This window comes from Hyperolius riggenbachi, chromosome 1 (genome assembly GCF_040937935.1).
Source record: "Hyperolius riggenbachi isolate aHypRig1 chromosome 1, aHypRig1.pri, whole genome shotgun sequence".
Taxonomy (NCBI): Eukaryota; Metazoa; Chordata; class Amphibia; order Anura; family Hyperoliidae; genus Hyperolius; species Hyperolius riggenbachi.
The window spans coordinates 617,839,292-617,863,568 of NC_090646.1; the positions used below are offsets into that span (position 1 = coordinate 617,839,292).

General features: G+C 44.4%; 1 protein-coding gene across 4 annotated transcripts in view; it reads right to left on the bottom strand.

The window, feature by feature from the left end:
* The window catches only part of WDR70 (WD repeat domain 70), a 345,359-nt gene that overhangs the window by 24,714 nt on the left and 296,368 nt on the right, over nucleotides 1-24,277 (bottom strand). For all 4 annotated transcript variants that reach the window (XR_011023493.1, XM_068250618.1, XM_068250633.1 and 1 more), the window contains one exon: nucleotides 17,265-17,381. Coding sequence is in view for 3 of the 4 variants with exons in the window: in XM_068250618.1 (XP_068106719.1) it covers nucleotides 17,265-17,381 (117 nt within the window). In the remaining variant the exon portion in view is untranslated. The remainder of the gene's footprint in view (nucleotides 1-17,264; nucleotides 17,382-24,277) is intronic.

Below are 24,277 nucleotides of genomic sequence, written 5' to 3' on the forward strand. Positions count from 1 at the left end.
ACACCAAAAAAAAGGTCCCTGTGCGATTTAAATGTAATGTGAGCTTTAAGAAAGCACCTGTCTGCAGCAAATGCTAAGGTCTAGCCACCTCTCAGTAATTTCTTGAGATATGTAGTGGAACTGGTATACTTTGCCAGCCATACAAGGGTCAATCATATAGCCTCAATTTCAATGTTTAAGCAATTCACATACACTCTGCACACATAGCCATACACCAACTCAATTTTTTATAGCACAGCCACTCCCCCTCCCTCCCTCCAGACACAAGTCCCTTTTCTGCCAGCACAACCACCCCCCATAAAAAAATAAACAGCATTTTACCTTCCTGGTAGGACAGCCTCACCACTCTCACACAGCCAAACACAACCTCTGAGCCCAACATCAGTGCTCCCTGGCTTATGTATGCATGTTGAGAAAAGAGGGTTTTAAGCCACTACTGAATGGCTGTCATGAGTTAAAGTGGACCAAAGCACCATTTTAGCACCCAGGGCATCTCAATAGCTTATTCTGTGGCCTGCCATCCATAGAAAGAGCAGGCAGATAAGGACTGCTGTAATTAGCAGTAGCAATGAGCAAACAAAAGCTTTCATCAGCAGAGAGTGGAGAGATAAAACACTGTACTTCAAAAAGTTTAGAGAGTCACACTTAATTACATTCACACCTTCCCCTGGATAAATAAGGGCTTCTGACGCTATTAGAATCCAGGACAAATTGCAGAAAAAAAGCTGCTTGCATTCCTTTAAATTGGTTTAAAAGCAAGCTAAGCAGAGGCAGCAAAGTACAGAGATGGCCATCTGCCTATGGCCTCCAGCCATAATAGGCCACACCCTCTGGCCTCTGCTGCTCAGGGCTCCCTTAGGTGGCTTACAGCACTCTGTACTTATCAGAGCAGAGCTCAACACACAGAACAAATTGAACCTGACATTGCAGAACTGATGGCTGGATATCAAGAAGACTCGGGAGAGGTTACTCCGCCCCCTCTGAAACCGCCCCCCTTTAAAGAAATGGTCTCTCTGTAAATGTACTTCTTGTATGTAGAATGCTGCAGGATATTAAACTGCAACTTTATTTGCTAATAACCTTCCAGCTTAAACAAAGCCAGAAAGGGAGGGAGTAGTAGGTAGTTAGTGGCCATGTCATTCATTAGCAGCTGTCCAGCATCAGGCTGGCTTACAGAGCAGGTGAAAGAGCCATAAACTTCACCTTACGAGCTGAGCTACTTGGCAGAGGAAAGGGTTCCTGGCTTTTGTCTTTGTAATTAAATGTAATCCTTGTTTATTTGCAGCTATTACTTGCTTGTGCTAAGAAAACGTCTTATTTTGAGCTGTGTTCAAAAAATGCTCATATTCTGTATTGCAGTTTTCTAGGATTATTTCTCCCCCACCCACCAAAGGTTTGTAGCAAACGTCATCATGCACTGTATGTTTCCAGAAACCTATGGAATCCCTGCTGTGAATGACTGCAGACATACATCCTGCTTCACTATCTGCTACTGGCCCAGGTGCAAGTGGTCAGTGTCATGGATAATGTCTCTGTCACGCTATCCTACAAAGCTCTACACAAGTTGTCATCTCCATACATCTCCTCACTAATCCACAGATACTATCCCGCCCACAACATTCGCTCATCCAAGGAGACCCTTTTGCCCTCTAGCTTGGTCACCTCCATTCACTCCTGAATCCAGGACTTCTCAGGAGTGTCCCCTCTCCCCTGGAACTCTCTCCCACAGCCTGTCCACTATGCTCCGACCCTGAAAACCTTCAAACGTACTCTCAAAACACACCTTTTCAGTCACGCCTATAATTTGTTGTAGGTCGCCATGGAGGCTCATGGCTTTACCTGTAACTCCTGTGACTCCTTCCCTATTGTTTCCACTCCACTACCCTCTAGAACGGTGCTGTCCAACTTCGGGGGCATGGAGGGCCATTTTTTTTCCAGACCACATAGAAAGCCCCCCCCCCCCCTCCACCACCCCAAGAAAAAAAAACTAGCAGCTGTTTCCCCACAAAATGTAATCAGATTGGCAGCAGAATCCCCACAAAAATGCAATCAGATTGGCAGCAGAATCCCCACGAAATGCAATCAGATGGGCAGCAGAATCCCAACAAAATGCAATCATATTGGCAGCAGATTCCCCACAAAATGCAATCAGATTGGCAGCAGCTCACAAATTGCCATGTGGTGAGTTCAGAGTTCTCAGGGCACCACAGAGGCAAACAGACCTTAGCCTGCGGCATGGTGAGGCCTGAGGATGAGCACTGACCTGCTGCTTGGTGTGGGGTCAGGGGATAATTCAGTGCCAGTGGTTAAGCCTCCCCTTCAATAGCATAGCGGCGTGGAAGTGAGCGTCTGGTGACCACGTGGGTGGCAGCCAAGGCATCCACAGTCCGACATCCTCCTTGAGTCAGTGGAACACACTGGCTCACAGCCCCGACCACGTGGGCGGCCGCCGCACAGCCGAGAATCCCCTTGATCAGATGCATCCACATTTCGGAGATGCCGCACCAGCGTCCGCACCCCGATGTCCCCTGGGTGGTTTCCCTCAAGCAGGAAGTGCTCCGCTCTCCATTGGAGGAGAGCAGAAGAGTGACAGCCAAAAGAAAAGTGGAGAAGGGCCACGATTGCTCCGCTCTGCCTTTCGGGACCTCGGGGAAGAGCCAGCAGCTGGTGGACCACAGCAGAAGGCCTAGCGGGACTCCAGTTGCACACCACTGCTCTAGAATGTAAACTCACAAGGGCACAGACATCCTTCTATCGTTTCTTATTTTGTTACAATTTATCATATGTATACCAATTTTAGTGATATCCCAAACCACAACTATGTACAGGGGTTGGACAAAATAATGGAAACACCTAACATTTTGGCATCATAATCTTTAAACATGTTTTAAGCAATCAAAACTTGACATATGTTACATTTTTTTTTGTTTATTATTTTTGTTATTTGATATGTAATTAAAATAATTGTTTTTTTTTACAGATATTTAAACCAAAGTTTCAAATAGGCCAAATTGTTGGTGCTCGTATGGCAGGTGCTACTGTAACAGAAACTGCCTGAATGCTGGGCATTTCAAGAGGCCGAGCGGATCAGTTAAAACCAGCCTTATCAGCCTGCCGACAGACTGTACACACGGGGAAACTGTCTGCAGAATGGCTGCCCCGCGGGCTGGTCTCACGACCCGCCATTTGAAGAGATCAGGCGTGTGTACACGCCTATAGAGGAGTGGAGAGTAATTATGGTTGGGTACAGAGCAGAAACCGCGATTAAGGTTAGACAGAGGAGGCAAGGGAGGATAGGCATACAGCAGTAGATAACAGGCATACAGCAGTAGATAACGTAGATAACGTAAAGAAGATAAGAGGAGCAAGGTGATGATAAGGGCAGGTAACAGGGTCAGGGGTAATTAGAGAAAAAGAGGCAGGTTAGCTGTAAACAGAGCGCTGGGACAAGATTATTAAGCAAAGCAGAAGAGGAAGGATAGTGTTAGGCTAGGATAGGCATAATGCATGGGGCAAGGTTAAAGAACAACTGAAGTGAGAAGAATATGGAGGCTGCCATATTTATTTAAAATACCAGTTGCCTGGCAGCCCTGCTGATCTTTTTGGCTGCAGTAGTGTCTGAATAACACCAGAAACAAGCATGCAGCTAATATCCTCGGATCTGATAATTATGTCAGAAACGCCTGATCTGCTGCATGCTTGTTCAGGGTCTATGGCTAAAAGTATAACAGACAGAGGATCAGCAGGACTGCCAGGCAACTGGTATTGCTTAACCACTTGCCGACCGCCCACAGCCCATGGGCGGCGGCAAAGTGGATGCCTTAAGGACCGCAATACGCCTTAGGGCGTTGCGTCCTTTTCCTATGCCGGGGGAGCGATCGCGTCATTGATGACGCGCGCTTCCCCCGGCAACTGGCTCCGCCCACCCGCCGTAACATCCCGCCGGCCATACGGAAGCGCCGGCGGGATGTTAACCCCGCGATCGCCGCTACAAAGTGTATAATACACTTTGTAATGTATACAAAGTGTATTATACAGGCTGCCTCCTGCCCTGGTGGTCCCAGTGTCGGAGGGACCACCAGGGCAGGCTGCAGCCACCCTAGTCTGCACCCAAACACACTGATCTGCCCCCCCCCCGCCCACTGATCGCCCACATCACCCCTCAGACCCCCCCCTGCCCGCCCCCCAGACCCCTGTTTGCACCCAATCACCCCCCTAATAACCCATCAATCACTCCCTGTCACTATCTATCAACGCTATTTTTTTTATCTAAGCATTTTTTTTATCTTTAGCATTAATTACATCTGTTCTTCCCTGTAATAACCCACTGATCACCTGTCAATCACCTGCCAATCACCTATCACCCATCAATCACCCCCTGTCACTGCCACCCATCAATCAGCCCCTAACCTGCCCCTTGCGGGCAATTTGATCACCCACCCACACCAATAGATCGCCCGCAGATCCGACATCAGATCACCTCCCAAATCCATTGTTTACATCTACTCTCTCCTCTAAACACCCACTAATTACCCATCAATCACCCCCTATCACCACCTGTCACTTTTACCTATCAGATCAGACCCTAATCTGCCCCTTGCGGGCACCCAATCACCCGCCAACACGCTCAGATTGCCCTCTGACCCCCCCTTATCAATTCGCCAGTGCATTAATTACATCTGTTCTTCCCTGTAATAACCCACTGATCACCTGTCAATCACCTGCCAATCACCTATCACCCATCAATCACCCCCTGTCACTGCCACCCATCAATCAGCCCCTAACCTGCCCCTTGCGGGCAATCTGATCACCCACCCACACCATCCGATCGCCTGCAGACCTGCAGTCAGATCACCTCCCAAGTGCATTGCATCTGTTCTCTCCTCTAAACACCCACTAATTACCCATCAATCACCCCCTGTCACTGCTACCCATCAGATTAGACCCCCATCTGCCCCTAGGGCACCCAATCACCCGCCCACACCCTCAGACCCCAGCCCTGATCACCTCGCCATTGCATTACTTGCATCTATTCCCCCCACTAATCACACCTTGAGACACCCATCAATCACCTCCTGTCACTACCTGTCACCCCCTAGCACACCTACCCATCAGATCAGGCCCTAATTTGCCCCGTGTGGGCTCCTGATCACTCGGCCAAACCCTCAGATCCCCCTTCTGATCACCTCCCCAGTGCATTGAGTGCATCTATTTTCCCCTCTAATCACCCCCTGAGACACCCATCAATCACCTCCTGTCACCCCCCTAGCACTCCTATCCATCAGATCAGGCCCAATACAACCTGTCATCTAAAAGGCCACCCTGCTTATGACCGGTTCCACAAAATTCGGCCCCTCATAGACCACCTGTCATCAAAATTTGCAGATGCTTATACCCCTGAACAGTCATTTTGAGACATTTGGTTTCCAGACTACTCACGGTTTTGGGCCCGTAAAATGCCAGGGCGGTATAGGAACCCCACAAGTGACCCCATTTTAGAAAAAAGACACCCCAAGGTATTCTGTTAGGTGTATGACGAGTTCATAGAAGATTTTATTTTTTGTCAAAAGTTAGCGGAAATTGATTTTTATTGGTTTTTTTTCACAAAGTGTCATTTTTCACTAACTTGTGACTAAAAATAAAATCTTCGATGACCTCGCCATACACCTAATGGAATACCTTGGGGTGTCTTCTTTCTAAAATGGGGTCACTTGTGGGGTTCCTATACTGCCCTGGCATTTTAGGGGCCCTAAACCGTGAGGAGTAGTCTAGAAAACAAATGCCTCAAAATGACCTGTGAATAGGACGTTGGGCCCCTTAGCGCACCTAGGCTGCAAAAAAAGTGTCACACATGTGGTATCGCCGTACTCAGGAGAAGTAGTATAATGTGTTTTGGGGTGTATTTTTTACACATACCCATGCTGGGTGGGAGAAATCTCTCTGTAAATGGACAATTGTGTGTAAAAAAAATCAAACAATTGTCATGTACAGAGATATTTCTACCACCCAGCATGGGTATGTGTAAAAATACACCACAAAACACATTATACTACTTCTCCTGAGTACGGCGGTACCACGTGTGGCACTTTTTTACACCCTAAGTGCGCTAAGGGGCCCAAAGTCCAATGAGTACCTTTAGGATTTCACAGGTCATTTTGCGACATTTAGTTTCAAGACTACTCCTCGCGGTTTAGGGCCCCTAAAATGCCAGGGCAGTATAGGAACCCCACAAATGACCCCATTCTAGAAAGGAGACACCCAAAGGTATTCCGTTAGGAGTATGGTGAGTTCATAGAAGATTTTATTTTTTGTCACAAGTTAGCGGAATATGACACTTTGTGAAGAAAAACAATTCAAATCAATTTCCGCTAACTTGTGGCAAAAAATAAAATCTTCTATGAACTCACCATACTCCTAACGGAATACCTTGGGGTGTCTTCTTTGTAAAATGGGGTCATTAGTGGGGTTCCTATACTGCCCTGGCATTTTAGGGGCCCTAAACCGTGAGGAGTAGTCTTGAAACAAAAATGACCTGTGAAATCCTAAAGGTACTCATTGGACTTTGGGCCCTTTAGCGCAGTTAGGGTGCAAAAAAGTGCCACACATGTGGTATTGCCGTACTCGGGAGAAGTAGTATAATGTGTTTTGGGGTGTATTTTTACACATACCCATGCTGGGTGGGAGAAATACCTCTGTAAATGACAATCTTTTGATTTTTTTACACACAATTGTCCATTTACAGAGTTATTTCTCCCACCCAGCATGGGTATGTGTAAAAATACACCCCAAAACACATTGTACTACTTCTCCCGAGTACGGCGATACCACATGTGTGGCACTTTTTTGCACCCTAACTGCGCTAAAGGGCCCAAAGTCCAATGAGTACCTTTAGGATTTCACAGGTCATTTTGAGAAATTTCGTTTCAAGACTACTCCTCACGGTTTAGGGCCCCTTAAATGCCAGGGCAGTATAGGAACCCCACAAATGACCCCATTTTAGAAAGAAGACACCCCAAGGTATTCCGTTAGTAGTATGGCGAGTTCATAGAAGATTTTATTTTTTGTCACAAGTTAGCGGAAATTGATTTTAATTGTGTTTTTTCACAAAGTGTCATTTTCCGCTAACTTTTGACAAAAAATAAAATCTTCTATGAACTCACCATACTCCTAACGGAAAACCTTGGGGTGTCTTCTTTCTAAAATGGGGTCATTTGTGGGGTTCCTATACTGCCCTGGCATTTTAGGGGCCCTAAACCGTGAGGAGTAGTCTTGAAACGAAATTTCTCAAAATGACCTGTGAAATCCTAAAGGTACTCATTGGACTTTGGGCCCTTTAGCGCAGTTAGGGTGCAAAAAAGTGCCACACATATGGTATCGCTGTACTCAGGAGAAGTAGTATAATGTGTTTTGTGGTGTATTTTTACACATACCCATGCTGAGTGGGAGAAAGATCTCTGTAAATGGACAATTGTGTGTAAAAAAAATTAACAAATTGTCATTTACAGAGATATTTCTCCCACCCAGCATGGGTATGTGTAAAAATACACCCCAAAACACATTATACTACTTCTCCTGAGTACGGCAATACCACATGTGTGGCACTTTTTTGCAGCCTAACTGCGCTAAGGGGTCCAAAGTCCAATGAGCACCTTTAGGCTTTACAGGGGTGCTTACAATTTAGCACCCCCCAAAATGTCAGGACAGTAAACACACCCCACAAATGACCTCATTTTGGAAAGTAGACCCTTCAAGGTATTCAGAGAGGGGCATGGTGAGTCCGTGGCAGATTTCATTTTTTTTTGTCGCAAGTTAGAAGAAATGGAAACTTTTTTTTTTTTTTTTTTTCCTCACAAAGTGTCATTTTCCGCTTACTTGTGACAAAAAATAATATCTTCTATGAACTCACTATGCCTCTCAGTGAATACTTTGGGATGTCTTCTTTCCAAAATGGGGTCATTTGGGGGGTATTTATACTATCCTGGAATTCTAGCCCCTCATGAAACATGACAGGGGGTCAGAAAAGTCAGAGATGCTTGAAAATGGGAAAATTCACTTTTTGCACCATAGTTTGTAAACGCTATAACTTTTACCCAAACCAATAAATATACACTGAATGGGGGTTTTTTTTATCAAAAACATGTTTGTCCACATTTTTCGCGCTGCATGTATACAGAAATTTTACTTTATTTGAAAAATGTCAGCACAGAAAGTTAAAAAATTCATTTTTTTGCCAAAATTCATGTCTTTTTTGATGAATATAATAAAAAGTAAAAATCGCAGGAGCAATCAAATAGCACCAAAAGAAAGCTTTATTAGTGAGAAGAAAAGGAGCCAAAATTCATTTAGGTGGTAGGTTGTATGAGCGAGCAATAAACCGTGAAAGCTGCAGTGGTCTGAATGGAAAAAAAGTGGTCGGTCCTTAAGGGGTAGAAAGCCCATGGTCCTCAAGTGGTTAAAAGGAAAAAAAAAATATGTCAGCCTCCATATCCCTCTCACTTCAGTTGTTCTTTAAGGATATGCTAGGTAGAGAGTTGGGTGCAGCAATGGTTACTTATGGTAAAATGAAGTCACAATGTCAAGGTTGTGCTACTTCTAATAGCCTGTAAGATATACAAGTGGCCACAGGGGTTAAAGCGGACCTCAACTTCCTCTCTGCTCTAAAAGATAAGCGACAGTTTAATAACCTTTCAAGAAAAAAACATTTCTTTGTTACAGCTGATACAAATCCTACAATACATCTGCCAAGTGTCTACTTCCTGCTTTCATAAAAACACGCATAGGGTTAACATCCTTTGTTTATAAATTAGCTGCTCTGCCGAGGCAGTCAGGTGACACAGCTGAGAGATCAAATGAGAGTTGTGCTTTGTCACAGATGAAAGTGAATTAGACAAGCTAAACTCTCTAAATACATACAGGGTGCATTTCTCGTCGTTTTCCTTCTGTCTTGTGCAAGAGTTCAGGTCCACCTTAATATTTTGGCAATATCTTAGTATCTGTGGACATTCCCTCCCTCATCAGACAAAGCTTTTTATCTCTGGCTCACTTCAGTTAATATTGATATACTGAGGATGAAGAGACCACACAGTGGAGAAAGAATTCACACTTTCCCAGGTGTTTCCCAAGAGATAGGTTTTGATTACATGAAGCACAATTTACATGAACACCAGAGCCTGTGCAGAATCTTCTGGCATTCTGACGTTCCCCTCAACTGTGCTAAGGGGGGTTTAGTCAAGAGGATCCCAGTAGCAACAGAGGTACAGAGGACGCCATTATTATTTTTTTCCCTGTTAAAGAGGAGCTGTTAGGTATAAGGTCTCAGAGAAAATAAACACATATATCAGTAGCTAAAGATTGGCTGTACTTACATTACATATGCATTTCACTGTCCACGTTAGGATTTCACAGAATTTGTATATAGTATATGCAGAGATAGATGCTCCTGACAGCTCATGGCAGGCTCCATGTTTTTCTGTCAAATGTGTCGTCATGTCCTGCCTGCTTCCTGATCACAGAAAAGCTGGTACTAAATAACACAGTGTGCAGTGAATATTAATGAGCCATGTGGCTAGGAACAATAGCTGACTCCTGCAGTGTACTCTGCCCGAGATTTATCAGTGCTACGCGCTGGACTGATTACACAAGCTGCTGTAACGTCTCATTAGCAGCCGAGGGGAGGGCCCCAGAATGCTTTGCAGTTTAGTATGCGGCTTGCGTCTTTATGGGTCTATAACAGCCTTTAAGATAAGCACACATCAAAGGTAACTGAGATTTTTATCTTCACTAATTGCTTTTGGGCTTCCTTCTAAACTGTTTAACACAGGAGAATAGAGGTTTAAATTAGCTTCTGCAGCCTGACAGTTACTCTTTAAGACTGCTTTCACAGTAAGACGTTACAGGCGCACGTCAGTGCAGCCTGTAACGCTCCCCAACACACAGCAATGTAACTGCAATGGGCTGCTTACAGTGCCCACGCTGCGTTACATTGTATCGCTGCACGTCAATCTAAAGTGCAGCATGCTACGGCGTTAGAGCGGCTTTGCCGCGTTAGGCTGCTTGCACAGGCGCAGTGATTAGCCACATGGCTAATTAATATTCACTGCACTGTGCTGACGTCACTGGCGGGACCACGTGATGCGGAGTGTTCCGCTCACGTGGTCTCCACCAGAGCATCACAGACGCATCAAAGAGCCGCTTAACTTTGCTAACGTCCTCTGCCGCCACCACCACCATGCGTTGCGTTAGGTGCACGTTATGCGACCTTACCGTAGCACCTAACGCAACGTCTTAGTGTGAAAGAAGCCTAAAAGCTGATGGTTGCCTGGCTTTCAAGCTGGAATTTTAGCTTCAGTAGGTGAAGTCACACACCTGGAATAAGCATGCAGACAATGAATTCAGACTACACCTGACTAGAATATTCATTCTTGATCAATAAGTCAGAAAGTATTAGGATAAATGCTCAGCATGAAATCCAGGCACCTGGCATTCCATATTCATTTCACGACAGGTAAAGCTATTAAAATGAGCCGGTATTTAAATGTGAGTCCTAAGTTACGGCCATTAACAGATATAACTGATTTTAAGGACTTGCCTTTGGTTTTGTGGTCCTGTTTTGAAATCCTGTTTCAAATCTCTACACTGTGTACATGGTCACAGGAAGTGCGTTCCCGCATCTGACTTCCTCACATGAATGTGAGGATGGGGTTCCCCTGACACATTTATCATGTTTTCAAATGTATCTGATCTGAGAGGTAATCGAATCCTTCCACACACTGTACACAGATTTTCAATAGATTTCAGCATGAAATCTATTGAATATCTGTGGAGCAACACAGTGCCTGCCGCAGGCCCCCAGATCTCCCCGTCTATGTCACCTATCCTTCCCAGTGCAGAGTGTTTACAGCATAGCCTACAGTCACCTGTCCGCTGGTGCAAGTCTTTTCTCCATCGCCTGTGTCCTATGACAAACACCAGAGGCCCGGTGGCCTCTAGTACACACCAAGTCTCTAGAACAGGGGTAGGGAACCTATGGCTCGGGAGCCAGAAGTGGCTCTTTTAATGGCTACATCTGGCTCACAGACAAATCAGTAGGGGTTGATTCACTAAGCTACATTGCTCAAGCAGTGCAGCTTAGTGTGGCAGCGCAAGTAACATTTTCAAAGTAGGCACGCTACTGCTTTAGCATGCAATACTAACTTACTCGCGATACCCCAAAACGAACGGCTGCTCCAATTGTCCCACTCTGGGCCTCGTCAGGTCCAGTGACTTTGTAGGAAGAGATCCCCACACTTTGATTGGCCCAATAGGCTGCCTGTCACTTGACAGGCAGCCTATTGGGCCAAAGTGAGGGGATCTCATTCTACAAAGTGAATCTAGCCAATTGTACAAGCTGTTAGTCGGTATTTCTCCTGTCTGGCTCTCAGGGAAATTGCTGATGTTGCTGAAACCCAAGAGAAGCTGAAGACGTGTCTGACACTTCCGCTGCCCAGTGGATCAACTGTATACACATCACCATGGCAACAGGGACGTGTGCCCTACTGTCCCAGTTTGAAACAGTGTATGGCTCTCATGGAATTACATTTTAAAATATGTGGCGTTTATGGTTCTCTCAGCCAAAAAGGTTCCTGACCCCTCCTGCTCTCTTGTTTGTCAGTGAACACATACAACGGAGAGAAGGACAGTGAGAAGCAGGATGGGTGGCCATAGAAAGAAGACGTGCTTGGTGGACAGATGAGGGTAAGCTCCACTGCCAACACTTCGCATTGCAGTCGTCCTGAAATCGAACGCCGCCATTGATGTGCACATGACCCACCGTCGATCAAGCAAAATCTTCTGCCCTGTGCGATCAAACCAGTTTCGGGCAAAGACCGATCGGGCATCATTTTCTAGCAGATTTGATCAGAGTGATCAAATCTCCCAGATACTGATGGAAAACATTGATCAGAGTACAACCACTTTACCACCTGTTTGACATGCACACAGTAGCTCCCTGATATATTGATAAGCCTTATCGCCTGTATTCACAGATCAAAGAACAATCTTTGGACAGGAGAAGAGCTGGGAGCAGAAGGGAAATGTAAATTAATAGTAAATAATGCAATCTGTGTACACTTACATAGACTGCACATAGGGTTCTATGACCTTCAGTGTAAGGCCACTTAAGCTGAACATCGGGTGACCCTGCCATCATCATGCCTTCACATAACATAACGGTTTGCATGGGCCATTATATAAGAATGTGCAGTATGTACATCTAAGTTTATGATAGCAGAGTGGAGTGACAGAACAACAGTACTCTATACTGCACACTGGCACATCCGCTTCCCTCTGACCCTGTCCAATGATCTTGTGCCTCAGGCAATTACAGAAACACAAAGGATCCCTGTCATCTACAAGTGCTGCTGAATAGTCAAGGGTTATGTTCAATGTAGTTAGATGTCCTCAATGAAGGGACATGAATGAGGCGGCGTTGTATGGACTAATCAGAAAAATCTCCCACAGTCATCCTCTAGTGCAGCAACACAGAAAGTTGTGCAGCTGAGATCATCTCAATCATATTATAGACCTATAAAGGATTTGTCATGGTTTTATGCATTTATTTATGTTATTCAGTACTATTTGTTGTGTGTGAAATTCTGCTTTTGCTGAGAAAAAGCAACCCTTCCTAGATATGCTCTACTCATCACACTGTCGGGCATAAAATCAATTCTTTATTTTTATCAGGTAAACCAGTAATAAGAATGCTAACCAGGCAATCCAAAAGTTAAAATCACTCTTATTTTTCTTGTTGATAAATGATCATTCCCCAGTTTACCTGACTCTTATTTGGTACACACAAAGGAAGTTGCAGGGCATGCTGGGTTGTCCCGTTTTGCTTCTCTTCTTTCCCCTCAGACGTAACAAATGCAGCCTGATTGGCTGAAGCCTCTTTCCCTCCTGTTTTCCTCTGTGATTGGCCAATATTTCCCATGCTGAGACAATGCACTTTCTATAGTGAAGGGCGGGCAATGCATACACAATCAGGCAGAGGAGACTAAGGGAGGAAATTACATCAGGATTGGCTCCAAAATAGCCACACTTAAAATGGGAAATGCGAAGAAGGATTTTCTCTTTTTTTTTACTGTAGAAAAATCACTAAAATCAACACGTGGACAGTGCAATACGTACGTTATGTAAGTAGAGCAAGTATTTATCTACTTATATATGTATTTTTTTTCCTGAGATAGTATGGCTGACAGCTCCTCTTTAAAGAAACGCTGAAGCGGAAAAAAAAATGATATAATGATTTGTATGTGTAGTACAGCTAAGAAATAAAACATTAGGAGCAGAGATATAAGTCTAATATTGTTTACAGTACAGGAAGAGTTAAGAAACTCCAGTTGTTATTGCATAAAAAGAGTCAAAGTCTACTTTCAAAGTCGCAGAGAGCTCTGTCTTCTGATTGAAGCTTATCTCAAGTATCACTGTCACTGTATCTTCTTTTTCTTTGCAGAGGACAGTTCAATAGTTCTCTGGCCTGCTCTGTAAAATCATTTAGAATACTGAGTAGTGTGTAAACTGCAAATATTAGAGAATGATGCAGTTTTATAAAAAAAAACATAAAAACTATATAACAAATAAAAAATATGAGAATATTTTCTTTGCTTCTAATGTTCTAGTAATTATCCGTACTACACAACCAATTCATTATATCATAGTTTTTTTTTCTCGCTTCAGTGGCTCTTTAAAGAGGCACAGAAAGGACATATACTGTAGAAGAATGTAAAACATTATTCAGGATACCCAATTTTAAAGTAAATTATCCTGGTTTCAGCATCAAAAACACTTCCTATATCTATATATTGCTGTATGTAACCGCGCCCTCCCAATGATGTCACAGCATTCTGCCTCAGAGCATTCTGAGAGACCGGGTATTACATAGTTTGGTTGAAAAAAGACATCAGCCCATCAAGTAAAAGTCAGGTACATTTTGGTCCTGCACCCGCACATATCCCAGCTGATCCAGAGGAAGGCACAAAATCCTTACAAGACTTGGCCAATTAACCTTTTAAAGCGGACCCAAACCAAACATTTTTTTTTAATTAAAAATATTTAGTTGCACCATTCTCAGACATACAAAAATAAATAAACACTCCTTCAAACCTATGAGCATTTCAGTGCATGCTTTCCACCCTTCTCTTTTCATACCTAGGATTATACTGGGGGCAGCCATTAGCAATTCCTCCATTGCCGGACACCACCTACTCCACCAGTTTGCCGGAAAAATCCCGGCAATATGAAAGGAAGGGAGGGGTTCCTCCAATAAATGTAAAATATTTTATATTTGTCATCATGCAGCTAAAAAAAGGCTGCTATTTATGATTATAATTTAGACAAAAGATTTTATTTCTGAAATCTTGTATTTTTATTTTGGGTCCACTTTAAGGGAAAAAAATCCTTTCTGACTCAGTGGACATCAGATAAAATCCCTGGATCAACTCTGCTGGGAATCGCTTTCTGATTATAGATGTGGATGTCCTTCAATGCAAGGAAAGCACCCAAGCCTTCTTTACATGCAGATACAGAAATTGCCATAACTACTTCCTGTGGTAAAATGTTCCACATTTTAACCACTGTTACTGTAAAGAACCCCTAAAATTCATATTTCATCTATACACAGATGCCCCTTTTTCCTTTGCACAGGCCAAGGGACAAAAAGCTTATCTGCAAAGCTTATGTACTGCTCTATGTTGTATTAATACATGTTACTCAGGTCACCTCTTAGCCATCTTTTTTCAAAGCTAAATAAACCCAGTTTGCCCAACCTTTCTTGGTAAGTGATACCTCCCATCCTTCTGATTCATTTAGTTGCCCCATCTTTGTACATGTTGTAGCATGTCAATGCCCTTCCTATGGTGTGGTACCCATAACTGTATTCCATATGCCAGATGGGGCCTCACAAGTGATTTATACAGGGAGTAGTATACCAGCATCTTGTGATATTCATTTCCTGTTCTAGGCATCCCTGAGTTTTATTTGCTTTAGTTGCTGCTGCTTGGCATTGAATACAGTTAACTTGTTATCAACCAGTATTTCCAAATTCTTCTCCAAGTCTGATGTTCCCAGCTGTATGCCATTTACCTTATATGGTGCTCTAACTCAATCTTTTCTGGAGATCTCAATTTAGGTTTGCTTTAAGTACGAAAATGTATGCAGTTAGAAATAGAGCAACATTTTATCGGTCCTTTTCCCAGCTGCATAAATTTACATAAATTTGTCTTAACTTGGAATTATAAGGATCTCATTGACCAAACCTAATCAAAGAGAGAGAGAGAGGAGTTTGGCCATGCATTTGGCACCCTGCCATCATTCAGGCCATCAGAACATAAATCAGAACCCAGGCAGAGATGATCATCAAGGCCATTTTGGATGGTTACACAGTTGACTTACATTTCCTTTTTATTTCGAAACAATTGGCAGCATGTTAATTAAAAGTTGATTTACTTTCTCAAATATTGTTGAATTACTATCTAACAGCTGGTCGTTGCCTGATCTCCAAACACTGGAAGGATCCTCATCCTCCCACAACGCAAGAATTGCACACTAGAATACAATATGCATATAAACTGGATCAATTACTGTATTTTTTGGACTATAAGACGCTCCTGACCATAAGATGCCCCTAGGTTTAGAGGACAAACTCAAGGAGAAAAATATATATACTAAATCTGGTGCATCCATGGTGAAGGGGCATCTTGTGGATTATGCCCTCTTTGTACCGCATGCCTTCTTGTACCTCTTGTGTCACCCTGTGTCCTCTTCTGTCCCCCTTGTGTCCTCTTGTGTCTCACATGGGTCCTCCTCTGTCCCCCTTGTGTCCTCCTTGTGTCCTCCTCTATGCCCCTTTGTGTCCCCCCTTGTGTCCTCCTCTATGCCCCTTTGTGTCCCCCTTGTGTGCTACTCTATGCCCCTTTGTGTCCCCCCTTGTGTCCTCCTCTATGCCCCTTTGTTTCCCCCAGTGTCCTTCTCTGTATTAGCACAGTACAGGAAATCCCTGACATTGCGTCGGGAGGAGGCTGATATTAACAGGCGTTCACAAGTCAGGAACTCCCTGCATTTAGACTACAAGACGCAGTGACTTTTTCCTCCCACTCTTGGGGGAGAAGAAAGTGAGTCCTTATAGTCCAAAAAATACAGTAACTGCAAGACTCCAGTATAGATTGCATATTTTAGATAAAGTTTGGGGTACGGTTTCCTTTTAGGTTAAGATAAATGCAAATAGTATGTAAATATTGATGTGCTAGCTTGTGGCAGGCTCTTTCTTTCTTCCTTCTTTCTCTCTTTTTCCCTTCTTTTCTTTCTACCTATCTTTCCTTACTATGCCCCATATTCTCTCTCACCTATTAATATACCCTTATAGACTTTCTTTTTCTGGGTGAATTGAATGTACTAGTAGTGAACCCAGTGGTGTAACTACAAATCATGGGAACCCCTGGCAAAACTTTGATGAGGCCCCCGATGTTCACACCCTTTCCCTTGCCTCCCCTTGGTGACCCTCAGAACCTGGTGACCCATCTCACAAGGGCCATAAAACAAGTGAGGACATCATAATCCTCACATCCATAACAAGTGTAGCCACAAAAACACCTGATCTGAGGAAGGACCCCTTTATTGGAAGAAGGGGCTGTTGCAGGGGCTGCTCCTTTTAGCATAGCTACGCCCCTGAGTGACTCATTCCTTCTAGTTGGTCTTGAATAAGCTCATATGATTGATCGACGTGACTATATGCATGTAGACTTAGACCATACATGTCAAACTCCAGCCTGTGGGCCAACTCTGGCCCTCAGATTCATTAAATTTGGCCTTCGAGTGGTATCCTCACCAGGGAGGCTACATTGGAAGCGAGGCCATAGAACACCTGGGAAGCCACATGGGAGGGGGGAGCACTAAACACCAGGGAACGGTATAGAGGAGGGAGGGGGACCACCTGGAAACTTGATAAGGGAGAGAGGTGGCCATTAGACATTAAGGTAGGCCCGCGACTAGGTCCTAGTGTACAATTTCAGCCCACTTTGTATATGAGTTTGACACCCCTGGCTTAGACCTTCTGGAAAATGTGCTATGTGTTTTCTTCACGGTTTTCCAGTTTTATGAAGGACATCCAACGTGATTTCATTACACATATATTTATTATGGCTACTTGTCTTATACTCTTAATATAAAAAATTACATACAAAAAAGTGCATTTACTCTTTATGATCTTTAGGCACGGATGAAGCAAAGCTTACCTGGCCCAGCTACTGGCGGCTCTGGCTTATGTGATTTCATTGGATCCAGCCTGTCTTTCTCCAGCTGTTTCCTCGTACTCCTCTGCCGAGGCTCTCTAAACATCGGAAGAGCGTGTGCTATTGGGAGAGACAAGAAAACGCATTAGCTGAGTTGGAAATGACCTCTCTGGCTTTCTGTCTATAGAATCCTGCAGATGCAGCAGAAAATCTATTTCCTGAACGTTCTGCCAGAACACGGTGCACCAAAAGTCCAGCCTGTTAATACATGTACCTACCAGAGCACTCCAGCGAAGCAGTCCCAATTTCCTGCAGAAACACTCACTTACCATGAAAAAAAGAAAAAGTTGCTGGCTGTGGAAAGGTTGTTACTGAGGGAGGATTTCCCCAGCACAATGCTAGGTAGCGGGCCAAAAGCTGCACAATATCACAGTGTCGGTGAAGCAGAGAACAGCCGGGCCCAGCCAGCTCCACACTCCAGGTTTAGAAAATGTATTAGAATGAATGAACGCCAGAACTGACAGGAAGGATGCTTCATAAAGAAGCATTCTCAAAAATGTGCAAAAATAGAGAAACTATTATTATTATGTATTGATATGGTGCCGATATCTTCAACAGCACTTTACAGAGAACATAGTCATCCTCACTGACTGTCCTCAGAAGAGCTCACAATGTAATCACTACCATAGTCCTAGTCTATAGTCCCTCTACCATATTATTTTATGTATTTATATAGCACTGACCTCTCTTGCAGCACATTACAGAGTAAATTACAGTCATGTCTCTGACTGTCCTCAGAGGAGCTCACTACCTAATCCTTCCATAGTCATAGTCTAGTGTCCTACCATATTATTATTATGTATTTAGATAGCAGTGACATCTTCTGCAGCACATTACAGAGTACATAGTGATGTCACTGACTGTCCTCAGAGGGGCTCACAATCTAATCCTTCCATAGTCATAGACTATTGTCCTACCATATTATTATTATGTATTTATATAGCAGTGACATCTTCTGCAGCATTTTACAGAGTACAAAGAAAGAAGCAGCCGGCAGCTGCTTGTAAAGTGGTGTCGGCTGCTTCTTTCTATTGCATTAGGAATGGTGATCCATTAGCCAGGCACATCACCATTCATCTGATGAGTTGCATTTCTACAAGAGCTGCATTTACAGAGTACATAGTCATGTCACTGACTGTCCTCAGAGGAGCTCACAGTCTAAACCCTACTGTAATCATAGTCTAATGTCCTACCATAATATTATTATTATGTATTTATATAGCACTGACATCTTCTGCAGCACTTTACAGAGTACATAGTCATGTCACTGACTGTCCTCAGAGGAGCTCACAATCTAATCCCCACAATACTCATAGTCTAATGTCCCAACATATTATTATGATGTATTCCTATAGCCCAGGCATCTTCTGCAGCACTTAACCGAGTACATAGACGTGTTACTGATGTGTTTTCTGCTAGATAAAGAGACGAGCAAACTTGCACCCCACTGAGTGAAGCAGGTGATTTTGGCGGGGCGGCACTATTCGCTACGCGGGGTCTCCATAGACTGCAATGCAAATTTGCGGCTATGGGGCCCTGGGTACTACTTGTGGGCACAGGAGCTTGGCTATATGGCCCATGCACGGATCAGTTATGAGTTTGTAGCTAAACTCAGATAGCGGCAGGGGTGGGCACAGGGATCGGTTATGAGTTCTGCTACAGGGAATAGTGGCAGGGGTGGCATTTCAGTGTGAGAGGACAGGAACAGGGAAAGCCAAACCTGAAGGTTAGACTTAAAGAAATACCATTAATGTCCAAGTGTTCTAAAATGACAGTGTGCAAATAATGTCTAAGTAGCTGTGTAAACATTTTCCTACTTTTCATTTTAAATATCAGAGGCAAAAGCTTTAATTTATTGAGAGTAGGATTTAGCTCTATTGGGACAAATCATTTGCAGAAGGGGTGTCTGCTTCAATGCACAGCCAGTGTTGCATATCAGAGTACAGAGTATTTTTCTCTGAAAGCAAAAAAAGCTGTGACAATTACAAATGTTACCAAGTTACATTTCCTCTGCTCTCTTCACACACTTCAGTCAGAAACACAGGACACAGAAGCTGCAGCTGTTGATCCCCTCTCTCTCTCTCTCTCTCACAGAGTTACACTCATTGAGCCAATTAGAGGGCTCCCAGCAGAAGCCCTAGCAACCAATCACAGAAGGGGACCCTAGCCAGCCCCTCCTGACCTCATTGAGCCAATCAGAGGGCTCCCAGCCTAAGCCACGGCACCCAATCACAGAAAGGAACCCTGGCCAAGCCCCCTGTATAATAAGGAGGGGTGCCATGATGAGAAATCAAGTCCTTGCTTGTCGCTGCTCACTGAGAGACATGCTCCAGTGCTGCTGGCATAGCAAGTGCTGAATACAGTGATAAACCTAAAGCTGTTCAGTGATTAACACCTTCACTATCACTACACTAGTGTTCTATTGTTTACTAGGTAGCTAGCTTGATTTCCTTCAGTGACAGTCAGAGTGTGTGCTGCAGCAGCTGCTATGTGTCTGTGTGTGTGCTATGCACAGACCAGGCAAGCAGCTGCCTGCCATTAGCCTTAGCTACAGTTAAGGTTAGGGAATAGGATTACTGTGTATTGTGTAGTTAGTAGTACTGCAGTCAGTGCTAGTTAGTTGTTACAGTAGTAGTACTACTGTGTTAGCTTACTACAGAACTGTTGTGCTGCTGAGCAGTGCCAGTTAGTGTGCACTAGTGTCTTCTCTGCTGTCTGACTGTCACTCAGCACGTGGCACTTGGAAGGTGGCACTTGGCACGTGCAAAGTGCCACGTCCAGCATGCTCCTGGCAGACGTTACACCTGCTGCTGCTGCATTGCCCTGCTCCTGCTGCCTTTGATGCTCCCACCGACAGGGTGCCACAGGCCACTGCTGCTGTGCTGATACCACCTATATTTAACCCAAAACACAATTGCTGCGTAATTGTTTGGAGGTGTCTGGGCTGAAAACTGTCATGTTCCAGATGTGCGATTGGACTTTGGACACAATGTGGGCTGCACGACCGCTGTCTGGAACCTAGACCTGATGTTAATTGACAGCCATTTTTTGGAGGAGGGGGGATTTTAAGTCCACACATAATCAATTAGTGTTTCCCTTAAAAAAAAAAAAAACATGATGCTTCATGCCTCATTTACCCTAAAAAACTTTTTAAAAGCAATTTAAAGGCCACTTCCGGTTTTCTATCCGGATATCCGAATCCGGGCGGATATCTCGGATACTGGGTTCAGATATCCGATTCTATTCGGATACCAAAAAGTTCGGATCCGGATATCTGGGTATCCGGATCCGAATCAATTCGGATTTTGAAAAGGGGTATCCGAGTAGCACTACTCATGGCTCAGTCAGCCATCAGTTTTGGCGTACGTAAAGTTTGAAAGTATTTTGATAACAGTAAACAAAGAGGTTGCCAGTGAAATGTATACACCAGTACTTAGCAGCACTTCCCAAACAATTCCTATCTCAATTGAAAAAAATATGTAGATCGACAGTGTTCCTTTAAGTAATAAAGTTGTGGGGAAGGAGGTTAGTGTTAGCTGTGGAGAGGGCAATAAGGTAGTGGGCAGTGGCGTTACGAGGGCGGTGCGGGCTGCACCAGGTGTCACCGCAGGAGGGGTGACACTGGAGCAGAGGGCGGACGGGTGGTTTTTCACCATTTGGGGCAAAAGGGCAGAGCAACAGGTGGGCCCATGTGCAGAGTGGGCAGCAAAAAGGTAGAGAACTCCCCTCTTCAGGGTCCATTTTCACCCTCCTAGGCGCTCCTTTCTCTATGGTGTGAGTGCCATCTGTCATCACATGACAGGCAGTGCTAGGATCATAAAGAGCACCTAGTAGGTTGAATGTTTCTTGGAGAGGGGAGTTCTTAACCTCTCTACTGTGCACTCAGCATAGGGATGAAGTGCTCTCTCTAGCTACCTATACCAGGTCTGGGGGTGTCATGTTGCTACCTATACCTGAGTGAGGGGATGGGCCATCTGGATACCTATACCGGGGGAGGTCAACTGGTTCTCCTATCCATAGAGGGCCTCTCCTCCCCTCTCCACAGAGGGTCTCCTTCTTCCCTCCTCTGCTCCGCAGAGGGCCTCCTCCTCCTCTCTCCACAGAGGGCCTCCTCCTTCACTCCTCCGCAGAGGGCCTCCTCCTTCCATCTCCACAGAGGGCCTCCTCCTCTCTTCCTCCATAGAAAAATATGCTGCTCACCTGAGCTAAGTGTACTTGTCTGTATGGGTATTGCTGGGCACACTAAAGATAGTCAGATCATGCCATGCAGCACCAGTCTATTATAATTTATTCATAGAGCACCAACATACTTTGTGGCGCTGTACAAATTGAGAAACACAAACATGGGGTACATAATAATGGTATACACCAAATATGGACACAGATGGACAAATACGGCAAATTGGCGTGAGTGCGGCGGCAGCCCCAGGACCGCCTAACGCCAATTGGCGTGCAGTCCTGGGGGCGTGTTTTGCAGGAGATCGCTCACGTCAATGCGCGCACATCTCCACTTGAATGACAGAGCGGAGCGGTCGGCAAGAAGTTAAATATGGACAGCTGTGCAGAAACACAACACAGATTGAGATCAGCGGCTATAATCTATGCCTGTAATCACAATTAAAATGTATTTTATGTCTGTGTTATTTGTTCTCTGGAGATCTGCTTTCACGCAGGCTGGTGGACAACAACGCAGCCGTTCCTGTGATTTCCTAGAAAGGTCTTGGTGGTCTCCCCTACGTTCTTTCTAGCGATCCGCAAGTCAGCACGTGTTACAATTTTCACTACGACTGCCAATATCCATTTGTCACATCATGCCAAAATGCGGTTTACCGCTGTCTACCTGCCATATTCAATTTCACAGGAAAAACAATGGCAGGGCCGAGCGCGGCAAAGGCTCGGGTTGCAGATTGTTAACCTTGTTGTCACCAGAGTAATACAGCTAAGTGGGAACCCCGCTGGCGCAGAAACGTAGAAGACGGAGCGCAGTCAGGCTCCTCGCTGCAGCTGGCCAACCATGCCGATTTTAATGCGGCTCTGAGCTGATTAAAGCACGCTTCGTCGGGAAGTTTTGCGTAGTTAAAGATTATTCAATTTGAGTTTAATGGCTTTGAGCTGTCAGCTAGAACTGTTGTGAGTTTCTCCGAGTCCCCTGGCAGGTCTGAGGATGGCATGCGCTTCTGGATTGTATTTAGAGGAATGCTCTCTGCGACGCGCTACAATCACAGCACACATGGTTTTATTTAGAAATTGGAACAAGAACATCTAATACAGAAAATGGGCAGACACAACTCAATTTACTGCAGTAAATGAAGGGCAAAGAGGGGGTTCTGGTTCAGGGATCACAGCTGGGAGATTTTCACAGCCTTAATAGAACACGATTCAAGTATGAAGCGAGTATGCATTTTCAATAATAAGTTAATAACGTTTAGGGTAAAATCAATCTGATGGTACATTCACGTTTTAAATGCGTCCAGTTCCAGATTACCATCAGGGCTTTTGTACACTGCAAATGCAAGATGAGATCAATGTGATTTTGTTGCAGTTTTTACTGGATGCTAGAAACATCAGGGCTGTGGAGTCGGAGTCAAGGGCTCAGAATCAGAGCAATTTTGGGTACCTGGAGTCGGAGGTTTCCTAAACTGTGGAGTCAGAGCAATTTTGGGTGCCTGGTGTCGAATTCTTCATAAACTAAGGAGGAAAGGCCAGCTAGGACTGCAGTGAATATTAATGAGGATGAGAGGTCTGCAAGCAGCTCTCTTATCCTGTGTCGGCAGCAGAGTGTGTGAGGATGATCATCTGCTGTACCAGTGTACAGCTCTGTGTGCCCCCTAGAGGTTGCTGCCTGAATTACATCATTCAAGTTTGCAGCATTGTCAGGCAGGCTCAGATAGGAGGGGCGTGAGGAGGAGAGCAAGGAAGACAGCGGGGCAAGCAAAATTAGCCAGGAAGACAGCAAAGTTAGTCGGCTGGAGCGCCCGACTGATGGGGCTTGGGGAGAACACTGACCTCCTCTAGATTGTAAGCCTTTGGGCAGGGTCCTCCTCCTTTTGTGTCCTACCTGATCATGCACCTCCATTACTGTGCACCCATGCTATGCATCTGAGTGAACCTAACTTGCCTAATCTCCATGCTTCATCCAGTGACTGACTAAGCATTACCTTGTACTCATACTGTGCTGTGTGATCTGGTCTTTCTTGTATTCAGGTATTGTCATATTGTTGTATGTCACCCCTAAATATTGTCTGTAACCTAAAATAATGTCCAGCGCTGCGTAATGTGTTGGCGATTTATAAATACAATAAATAATAATAATAATACCTCCAGTAGATCTTACCACCCTAGTTCATGCAGCTGGACAACTGCAATGTTCTATATACAGGCCTTCCAAACAAAGACCTGCACCTCCAGCATCTAGCACAGAATGCCACTGCAAAGCTGTTAACTAGCCAACCCTGCCATTGCCACATACCAACCCTTTGCCCACTCCACTGGCTACTGATAAAATGTTGAATTCTGTTTAAGATTGGTCTATTGACATTCAAATCCATGCACAATCTAGGCCCTGGATACAGGAGGAACAGAATCCGCACACCCGCAGGTAGAGTCCAAGGGTTTTTATTCAATGCAATTCACAAAGGCAGTAAAATGGCTGACATGTTTCGGATCATATCCTTACTCATAGCCTAAACATACTGAGATCAAGGTGGACCATATATACTAGCCCGGCTCCGCCCCAGGGTGTGTATACACAAGAGGCCAAGAGGACTTAAAGCTGCAGGAGTAAAAACCTGCACAGGAGTATATATGGGTTATATATATATGGGAAATCCACCGTCCCGATATTCCAATGTATATCAAATACACTAATTAAAAAACAAAGTACATAATAGAAAAATACAATACAATAATATAAAACTACAGATGTACAAAAATACAAAAATGCAAAAAGTCAAGAT